The 10,925-nt window shown below is 35.8% G+C and overlaps 1 protein-coding gene across 6 annotated transcripts in view; it reads right to left on the bottom strand.

Moving 5' to 3' along the window:
- The window catches only part of SLCO1C1 (solute carrier organic anion transporter family member 1C1), a 67,514-nt gene that overhangs the window by 23,274 nt on the left and 33,315 nt on the right, over positions 1-10,925 (bottom strand). For 5 of the 6 annotated variants that reach the window (XR_004297834.1, XM_032391825.1, XM_032391826.1 and 2 more), the window contains 3 exons: positions 10,634-10,732; positions 8,583-8,828; positions 7,398-7,562 (listed from right to left, as the gene is read on the bottom strand). Coding sequence is in view for 5 of the 6 variants with exons in the window: in XM_032391825.1 (XP_032247716.1) it covers positions 7,398-7,562; positions 8,583-8,828; positions 10,634-10,732 (510 nt within the window). In the remaining variant the exon portion in view is untranslated. The remainder of the gene's footprint in view (positions 1-7,397; positions 7,563-8,582; positions 8,829-10,633; positions 10,733-10,925) is intronic. The other variant, XM_032391829.1, reaches the window with a different exon arrangement.

The raw sequence follows: 10,925 nt of genomic DNA, 5'->3' as shown, positions 1-10,925 counted from the left end.
CAGATCTGTACCTCTGAAACAAATAATGCAATATATGTTAAGAAAGAAAAAAAGAAGAAGAAGAATGTAGCAGGAGGGGAAGAATGAAGGGGGGGAAATCGGAGGGGGAGAAGAACCATGAGAGACGATGGACTCTGAAAAACAAACTGAGGGTTCTAGAGGGGAGGGGGGTGGGAGGATGGGTTAGCCTGGTGATGGGTATTGAGGAGGGCACGTTCTGCATGGAGCACTGGGTGTTATGCACAAACAATGAATCATGGAACACTATATCTAAAACTAATGATGTAATGTATGGGGATTAACATAACAATAAAAAAAATTTAAAAAAAAAAGAAAGAAAAGAAAAGTTCCTAGCACAATATACGGCACAAAAATATCATTCAAATAAGTTGTTACCAGCATTTCAATCTGTCAGATTCACAAAGGTGAAAATATTGGGATGGGTGGGTAGAGTGGAACATGTCTGTGTTAGAAAAGGTGGGAAAAGTGGCCCTTTGGTGACTTCTTGGTTAGATTCTAAATTGGTAAATGTTAAAATTAAAATGATCACATTAGAAATCAGACGAACCATGAGAGACTGTGGACTCTGAGAAACAAACTGAGGGTTCTAGAGAGGAGGGGGGTGGGGGGATGGGTTAGCCTGGTGATGGGTATTAAAGAGGGCATGTATTGAATGGAGCACTGGGTGTTATACTCAAACAATGAATCATGGAACACTACATAAAAAAATTAATTAATTTAAAAAATATTATAAAGATTATATTAAAAAAGATTATAAAGATTAAAAAATATTATAAAAATTTTTACAAACAGTAAAAAAAGAAAAGAAAAGAAGAAGAATCAACCCACCTCGAAGGGGGCAAGATCACAAAATTGGTGAAATAAAAAAAGAAGAGGAGGTGCTAGTTTTTTCTTTCCCAGCTAAACTGAGGTTTGTGGCTGTAGCAAGTGGCAGAGATGAATGTATCCTGGGCCCCTAAAGAGCCAAATGTCAAATAAGAGGAAACTGATTATTATTTACTTTTAAAAAGAGAGCATATAATGGAAAATAATATAACAAACCTGGCTTCTCATGACCCGAGTTAATAAATGCTAACATTTTCTCCCAATTTTTCTGATTTTTAAATATGGAGATATATAAGACAGATTCCTTCTCTGTTCCAGATTCCATCTTCCATCTCAAGAACTAACCATTGCCATGGATTTGATGTGTGTCATTTAAGTCCCTATTTTTACATACACATATTCATAGTACTTGACTTTGAATCTCCCTCTCATAGACCCAAGACTTACACAAAAAGGGCAGACTGAGTCCTGTTCTCTTTCAATTCTATCTCCCAAAAGCAGTTTGTAAAAAAAACACATCTTCTGAAAACTAGGTTCTAAATTGAAACCTTGAGAGAATGTGCTTAGAATTTCATTTATTTTGTAAAGTACCAATCCAAACCTAGGACATAAGGAGTCATAGCACAAAGGATACCCTTTGATACCCTTTGTAACTTCATGCTGTGTGGGTTTCCACTAACTTTTTCCCATCCTGATCTGGCTTAGAAGAACCTGAGAATCAAAATGGGATGATTCTATGGGTATTTCTCCCTCAGTACAAAACGTTAAAAATCAGGAATATCCTCTCTTGACTGATCTCCTCTTAGAGGCCTGTGTTCTCTTGAAACTTCCAGAAAGTTTCATGTATTCTCTTGCCTCCAGTCCTTTCTACACAAGATATCTGCTTCATCTGACCAACGTCCTTTCAAAACCCCACCCTTGTTTCTACATTTTCATCTTTTAACACCTCCTTATTCTTTTGCTTTTGATTTAGGTATTGACACCTTCTCCTAGAAGATTTTCTTCTGACTCCAAGATAAGGTTTGTTCTCCCAGAGTTCTCTGGACTTCTCATAATTAGAGACTTCTCACAGCCTCCACCAGCTGTATGGTGCCTCCAGGGACATCTCTAGCATCAGGGTGCACAAGTTGGTCATCAGAAGCCCCTTTCCTCCTCCCTCTGCCTCTGGCCCTTGTACAGGGTCCCATAGGCCGCAGTCTTGGTCCTTGTCACAATTACCTGTTAGCTTATCTGGTTTGCACCCCTCACCTACCAAGCTCACCTTCAAAGCAAAAACTGTGCTCACCACTATATCTTGTGCTCCTTGCAGTTTTCCACAAAAATGTGCTAAACGACTAAACTTTAGTTTATCCATGTATAACATTTCTCCTGGATATTTTACTTTCCTATTTCAAGATAAATGAATTATAACATGATTCCGTAAAACAGTAGTAGTACATTTCAAATATACTGTCAGCTTGATTCCCCCTTTCAAATTCCCTAGGATCTGTAAGCTATCTATGCTGGGCCAAGTTGAGTTGATAGCAGATTTCCTAAACATCAAATGATGTTTCCTCCCAAATCTTCTCTTCTTTCACCCGAGGCACTTTTAAGTCAGCTAATGAAGTAGAAATTTCACTCTGATTTCTTCATTACACACTTTTTTTCACTCACACCATAAAACGTGCTGATCTTAAAACGTTTACCATCTAAATATTCCAAATGGAAATACCAGTTGTAATTTACACCAGCATCCACAATTTGTTTCAATTTACTTTATGTACTTCTTTTGAATTTAATATATTTACTCAAATAACAGGAAAGCTAGGAGAAATTTAAGAGCAAATATGTTGTTGTTACTTCCGTATACTCATTCAAGCTGAAGACCTTATTCTTTGTTACTGTTCGAAGCAGGAGCTATGAGACTCGTGTAAAATATTTTAAGATGGACAGCACAGTTACAATATAATTTGGGAACTCTGATTCCCATAAAAATGTATGATAGCCTTAGTCATTAAAATGAAATAGTAATAAGTTATAATAATAATAGTACTTTGGGATGTACTTAGAGCTTTTCTCCAGCAAAGAAAAATTCTGTAATATATAATGGACCTTCACAATATTACACTAATGTTAGAAGATACAAATATTAAGATTTGAATTTTACCGAGAGAGAAATGCAAGGAAAAATTTATGGGACTTTTCACACTCATGTAGCCAATTGGGTGTAGACAAAGAAGTAAACTTAGCCATCTTTCTTGGGTATAATAAAAGTATTTTTTTCCTCACAAACTAAGATTGTTTTCCATTATCTCACAGATTTTTAATATAACTTAATATAACTTGACCTAATTCTAGAACACATCATAACACATAATTTGCTCTGCTAGCTTAGCCACAAAAATTAATGTTTTCTATTAATAAGCAACTTTCCCCAAATAATTATCATAACTTTTCCTTATTTGTAACTTCTCCAAGAATGGAGAATGATAATCATTGTTGTCAATGAGAGACAATGTTAATGTATCATGTCCACTAGGTATTGTCTTATTTAATAAAAAAAACTCCAAGAAATTAAGAAAAATGACTAAATAATTGTAATCTGTGTATTAAGAAGGAAACAAAACATAAGATCATTTTCACATAACTTAACAGTGATAGAAGTTTTAAAAGAGGAGAAAAATTCAGCTATCTAAACTTCGTCCAGTGGAAATTGCAATGGGGAAAAAAAACCCCACACACTCAAAAAAGCAAAATCATTTTGCCATATGCCTCCTAGTCCCTGAATATGAAACATTTTTGTTGCTTATTTTTCTTTAATTTTCTTTGCAAAATTAAAGTAGCTAACATGAGAAAATATTATTTCTAAACTCTAGAAATATGGCCAACATAGCAAAACATGTACAGCAAAAATAAATCATCATTGTAACAACTGGCCCTTGAACACAAGGAAAATTTCTGTTTATGCTTTCCACCATGTCATGTCAAATGTCTTCTCTGAGAGCAGAGGGGAAATGTGCTTTCTTCGTGCTTCTCTCCCTTATTTCATCACAGAAAGGATCATTCTTTGTAGCCTCCCCCACCTCACCCCCAAAAAAATGAAGGAGAAAAGAGAGAGAAGTATGATAGAAGAAGAGAAAGAAGTGAGAGAACAGTATTTATTGAATGACAGCTGTATACACTTACAATGCATTTTATAGGTCTTATTTAATCTCTATTTTAACCTAATGATGCATTTGTTTTCACCATTCTAAAGATAATCAAAATAAGTGTTATGGATATTGACTCATTTTCCCACTTACTCTTACTGTGCTTTTTTTCCATCCTTAATTAATGTGAAACCAAGATACATTCAGGAAAGAATCCTAGTTGTAATGATTGAAATCATTAGACACTATTACTTATCTCTCACAAAAGTACTTGAATTATCCATAGACATGACATGATAGAAATTATGAGGAATCAGAATTTTAGGCAAACTTTGATAGAGGAGTCAAAAAATTCTGATGATGAGCTTGGATCTCAGGGACCATCTAAGTGTACAGAGAAGGATTATGGTTAAAAGAAATCAACTGCCCACAACTTAAAAAAGAATTATTAGATTCTTCTTGTCAGTTTTCCAAAAATAATTGTGTCCAGAGAGGAAATATAACTCAGGGGAATTAATTTTATTCCTGGCTACATCATAATGTATGTATGCAATTAGGCAGGCCACTGAATCTCTCAGAATTTCAAGTTCTTTCATCTGTGCTAAATTTCCTTAAGAATAATTTTATGGCAGAAGTATTTCATTTATTATCTACCCAATAAAGGAATGAGATTACATATAATCTCATTTTCTATTATAAATATCCTTCCCCAAACAATGCTCTTAATTTTCCTTTATGAAATAAATGTTTTTAATTTGAAATTAAAAATGTATTTATCATTCTAGTGACACCAAAATCAAATGCCCTCAAGCTCTAAGTGTTATGGACATGTTGAATAATAAGAAATAAACATACACTTAAAGATGTGTCACTTCATTGCAATTCATGGGGGAAAAGATGGCTTTTTCATTTTGATAATGAACCTTGACCTTTTCCTTCACATTATACCAAAAAAAAAAAAAAAACTGAAATGTATGATAACCAGAGTCACCTGGGTGGCTCAGTCAGTTAAGCATCTGCCTTCCACTGGGGTCATGATCCCAGGGTCCTGGGATCAAACTCTGCATCCAGCTCCCTGCTTAGTGAGGAATCTGCTTCTCCCTCTCCCTCATCCCACCCCCCTCCCCGCCACTTGTGCTTTCTCTCTCTCAAATAAATAAAATCTTTAAAAACAATACACTACCTGAAATGTATTATAACCTAAATGTGAAAGTTAAAACACTTAGGCTACTAGTAGAAATATTAGGAAAACATTTTCATGGCCTTCGGTTTTGACAATTTCTTAAAACAGGCAATAAGACAGCACTAATGAGAAAGAAAAAGACTGGAAAATGGACTTGCTTAAAAATAAGCAGCTTACCATTAGGAGAGTGAAAAGAAGAACTGAAGTCTGTGAGAAAATAGTTATAATACATATATTCAATAAAGAACTTGTATCAAGAAAGAAGTACCTACCCCTACAAATCAATAAAAAAAGAGACAGACAGCTCAAGAGAAACAGGCAAACAATTTGAAAATAATTGACAAAAGAGAATGTTGAAGTAACCAACAAGCCTGCAAAAAAGTGCTCAGCATCATTAGTTATCAGTTAAATGCAAATAAACTATAAGATATCACCACACCCCATAAGAAGGGTTACAATGAAAAAGACTGACAATACTAAGTGTGATAGAGATGTGGAGCAACAGGAACGTTCTTATACTTCTAGTGTGAGTATAAATTTACACAACCCTATTGTAAATGTTTTGGTTATATTTACTGGATCTAAATATACATACTTCCTATGGCCCAGCAATTCTGCTCCAAGATACAGCCAAGAAAAATGTTGTGTATACAACCACCAAAATACAAATAGAATGGTCATGCAGTGTTATTTATAATAGTCAAAAGCAGAAAACAACCCAAATGCCCACCAACAATAAAATGAATAAACTGTGGTATATTCATGTGATAGGATATGACACAGCAATGGAAAAGATCAAACTGTTATACACAACATGAATGAATCTCATAGATTTCACTTTGACTGAAATAAGCTAGATACAAAAGAGTACATAGCATACTATTCCATTTGTATAAAGTTCAAAAACCAGCAAGGCTGACCTGTGATGACAAAGTTCAGGATAATTATTAGCATTGGGAAAGTGTATGGAACAGGAGGAGGTTTGAGGGAGCCCTCTGTGGTTCTGAAATGAGTTCCATGTTCTAGCTGATAGTTACTCTACAGATTTTTGTGTAAACATTTATCCAGCTGAGCTACACATTTAGGGGCTGTAGAGTTAACTATTGTTTGTAAGTTATAGCTCAATAAACACAAAGGAGATTTTGAAATAAAATAAAAAGAATGTCTCCTAAGCTTTTATTTCTCTTCTATTCTTGTTAAAGTCAGTATAAAGCACTGATTGGCATGGAGGGGGTTTTGGGGGAATGAAACCTAAAATGTTTCTTCAGGTCAACCATTAAATCATACAATTAAATCAATTTGAACCAATTAATGTTGAAAGTAAAAGTTGAGTGGTATAGCTTTAATATTTATAATTTAGCAGACTAGTCTGAATAGTCAATTAAATTAGCACCTACTAAGTGTCCATTATCCAGGATTCTTACAGGACAATTACAGATTCTGAAATAAGCTCAGAGGCCTTTTTCAGAGGTTGAGACATAGAACAATTTTAAAATATTTTATGAAGAAGAAATGTTTTTAAATCTTTGGATTTTCCTACCATTAAGGAATATGTCCCAAGGAATAAAATAGGCCTTTAAACAGAAGCATTAAATGATGTTCTCATGGACTAAAGGAGCTAATCCAGGTTTTAAAAGTATCCAATTACTTGGAGCATGATGTTCATGTATTTGCACATTCTGGTTCTTCTTCATTCATTTCTTCATGCTTTTCTTTGCCCTTCAATAGCTTTTTCATTGTTGACTGATCTGCTATGCTAGAAACACAGCGCTTTTAAATAACCTGAATACCAGGACTCAGGAAAGTCCTTTAACTCTGAGCAAAAACAAACTTTGTTTTGCAATGAACACCTTTTAACCTCTCCGAATACTCACTTTTTATGATCCTAGAAACTGTTCAGGTAAAATGGCCACTGTTAGGAAGTTTTGGTTACACTTGAAAGACACATACCCAGTATCACAATCTCCTAATAAAATGCACGTTCAGTTTACATAATATTCTTAAGGTCACTCATTTACAGTTGTGAATCGTTCTTGCTGCAAAATTGTACCACAGACAACCTCAGTATTTTAACTGGATTTTTTTCACTCTGCTAGATTTTTTTCACTCACTTTTTGACTTCATATCTAAAATGTCATAAATCACCTTCAGTCTAAACGTGAGAATGCCTAAATGCCTAAGGGTTAACAAGATGCAGCTGATAGTGCCTACTGGCAAGTGTGAAGGACAGGTGAACATACCGATAACAAAGTTGGCCTTAGAGGATGACTGCCCATACTGCTGCTCAATGTACTTGGGTTTATAGGTCACCATTCCAAACAAAGAATTGAACTGAACGGTGCTGGCACACAAATATAACAAGTACAGTGGATTTCCAAAGAGATTCTTCAGCGATGGAAGAAAATCTATAAGACAAAAATAACATGGAGTAATTAAAGACAGCACTACCCTTAGCAGAAGACACAGCCTTGGCACCAGGGCATAGCTGGCCGAGTCCCACTGCCACGGTTATAGCGTGGTGCCCATATACACTATGGATATGAAGCATTGGCACAAGTCAAGGCTGAGATCTGTCAGGTTCATATCTAGACACAGGCACTCGCTTCTACAGGCATATAATTTAGATTACACTTAGAGGTGTGAGTCAGACAGGAACATGTTCCTCCCAATGATATGGGTAGAAGGAAAGAGGGACAAGAATACTCTCTCCCTACGGAGCTGAAAGTCATTGGTAGGACATCTAGAACTTCAGTTTTCTGGTCTCTCCTCTTCAAACTTGCGTCATGGTCACAGAGAAAGAAACATGAACATTATCTCCATTTAATTTAATGAACTTAATGTAAGAAATGAGCTTCGGCATTCTCCCTTCTTCCTATTATGCAGCTGAAGAGTTTGAAATGTGAAGATTTTTCTGTAAATATTGCTCGCTCGGCCCAACTGAGGGGGACCAATCTTTCTCATGGCCACTCTTTTTCCATGTGAAAGGAATTCATGTTAATATGTCTGGCCTTGTGCCCTGCACCACACTCACTCCTTTGATCAATAGTGGGAAACATGCACCGACACATTTGTCAAATGACTGAATCTCATCTGTTAAAAGGCCACAAGCTCTGAAGATTCACTCTTTTCTGTCCACCCAGACTGATGCGAAGCAGCAATCCCTGATAGGAGCCATTGCCAGGTCTAAACTGTAGTGGTGTAAGGGTGGGAATGTCAGCAAGGAATGTTACCAAAACTTTGGGTCATGATCTTTAATCCCTCTCCAGTAATAAAGCTGACTTTGTAATCTTCAATTCTGCTTCCTGTATAGTTTCTCAATTTTTCTGGACAAATGATGGAGAGAGAGGGGTATTATTTATAGATCCCTTACAGAATCTCGACAGGATAACTGAAAGTGCTTCAAAATCAAGGAGAATCTGGCTCACCTCTTGCCATTTCCATTATTTTTGACTTTTCTCCAAGAGGTGTTTGGTATTCTGTATGATCATCCATAATAAACTTGGATTTTTCAGAGGAGGAATTGGAATCCTCTCTACTTCGGGGTCTTGGCAGACTCTTTGGTAAACACCAGAAAGGCAGAGCTGCAAGAAGACTTACAATTCCTGCTATTAGGTAACCCAGCCACCAGGCTCCTACCCACTGCGGATCCTTTGGAGTAATGGTTACATGATCTGAAAGACAGAGAGGATGGCTAAATAGCACATACAGCAAAGCCAGTGAGTTGAAATAAGCTTATTTTTTTAAAAATCCTAGCATCAGCTCTATCACATCATAAAAATACCTAATAATTCATGCATGATAACTTTCTAGTCTGAACATTATCATCATCTTGCTTTTTGAGGGAAACATGGTGCTTTTTTTCTAGAACATGATGCTTTTCTTCATTTGTTCCTTAGATTTAAAATATAGAGTCTAAATCCTGGGGGAGGGGGTCTTACTTTGCCCTGGGGTTCTGCAGAGGGACCCCCTGGCCCATGATAGGAAGCAAGCACCTTATGAGGGAGAATTATGGGGGATCCAAGCCTTTTGCCAACTGCCCCACATAAGCACCACTTGCATCTGGTCCACATATTGAATGTCTGTCCAAGATTTTTCTCAAAGAAAGAGTTATATCCTATGTCCTCTGGTCCCAATCTAGTCTAAAACATTCAGAATGTTAGTCACTAAATGACAGTAATACTTCAGAGCTAATCTAGGTCTGAAGCAAGATTCGTATATATAAATAAAATGTTAATGTCTTATTCATCATCAAAACTTTATCTTTGACACCATTTCTTATTTGACGAAAAGGTAAGTAGTGATGAAGTTTTTTAAACCAAATCAAGTGTTTTTTTCTTCTTTTCTATATAAGAACCCATAAAACATATAATAGATCTACCTCCACTGCACTCTGTGAGAACAACGAAATAAACACATGTCCTTTGACAACTAGGCCCAATTGCCACATTATACTTGGTAAAATGTTCACACTGGCTCATCACTGCATCTTCACTGCTTCCCTTAACAATTTCCCTCTGTACCACTCATCACACCTATGCTTTCTTATCTGAATCAATCTCCATGACTGGATTTTAAAACCTCAGGAAGTCAAGATACTAAACTTCCATTTTATTCACCATTTTGTGGTAGAACAGCACCTGGGATAGAATAGATGCAAAATTAATGAGGTTAATGAATAAATGAATGAATAAATAAAATTTGTAGAATGTGTCTTGTAGTTTATTTGATAAAAAAAGAAAAATTGGTGCAAGAGTTTTTGCATTTAATTTTAACACATGAGGACTTCAAAATGCAGTTTCAGAATTTTTAAAGCTGAAACTTGTTTTCTTGTTTCTAACTGCTTTCTTGAATTTCTTAAAAAAGGAAGAAAAGTAATGTCCATATCCAGGAGGTACATCTCACAAGGACAGGAACACATTAATGGCTATGGAAAGAGGAGGTCCCCCATTTACTCCCTCCACAAGTACTCTCCCAGAGAATAAGGTAGACTCACTCTAATATGCCTCCACCTGAAAAAGATTTGTACAGTAAAGAACATATTTTGGTTGCCAGAACACTTTCAATTCTTGGTCTTCCTGGCAAGTCTACAAAATACATTATCAATTGATGTGTCTGTCTTGTTATTACACCTGAACCAACAAGAGCCAACAAGAAGCCACAGTTTTTAGTCTTAACTATGCTGGAATGCATTTGAAGTGGCAAACCAGAAGTGAAAAAGGATACATCTGAATAACAAACCACGGGTCATCCAGTTCTAACCACTGCCTATTTTTCATATTCCATTTATTAAAGCATGCAGTGATTAGATCAATGACAAATTTTCAGTGGATTATTTTCATTTTATGAAAGATGACCATCCTGTAACTTTATGAAAAGGGAATTTGATATTTTCTACACCATCCCCGTTAAAAAAATTGCAGTGACTAAAATAAATAAATAAATAAATAAATAAATAAATAAAAATAAACTTTCTTACCTAGGTTTACAAAGCCAATGTCAACATACAGTTTGGCACATAATGAGCCTAGCAGGAAGCCAAAGATCGGTCCTATAATTGCAACCGTCTGCACACACCCTGCACCCAAAAAAAAAAAAAAAAAAGCGGCATTTCTCCGCTTTTGTAAATTAATAAATTTTTAAACAAGAAATAGGAGTGAGATCCAGTTAGTAGCTGAAAATATCTCATCAACTCTTCACTTAAGTGTGTTTAATTTGTCAATTTTTCAACCTTATTGAATCAGGAAATAAGTCCTTCTCAGCTTTGGAAG

The sequence above is a fragment of the Phoca vitulina genome, unplaced genomic scaffold (genome assembly GCF_004348235.1).
Source record: "Phoca vitulina isolate PV1807 unplaced genomic scaffold, GSC_HSeal_1.0 scaffold64, whole genome shotgun sequence".
NCBI classification, from domain to species: domain Eukaryota; kingdom Metazoa; phylum Chordata; class Mammalia; order Carnivora; family Phocidae; genus Phoca; species Phoca vitulina.
The sequence above is the reverse complement of the archived record's forward strand: the minus strand, read 5'-3'. Positions and strand labels throughout refer to the sequence as shown.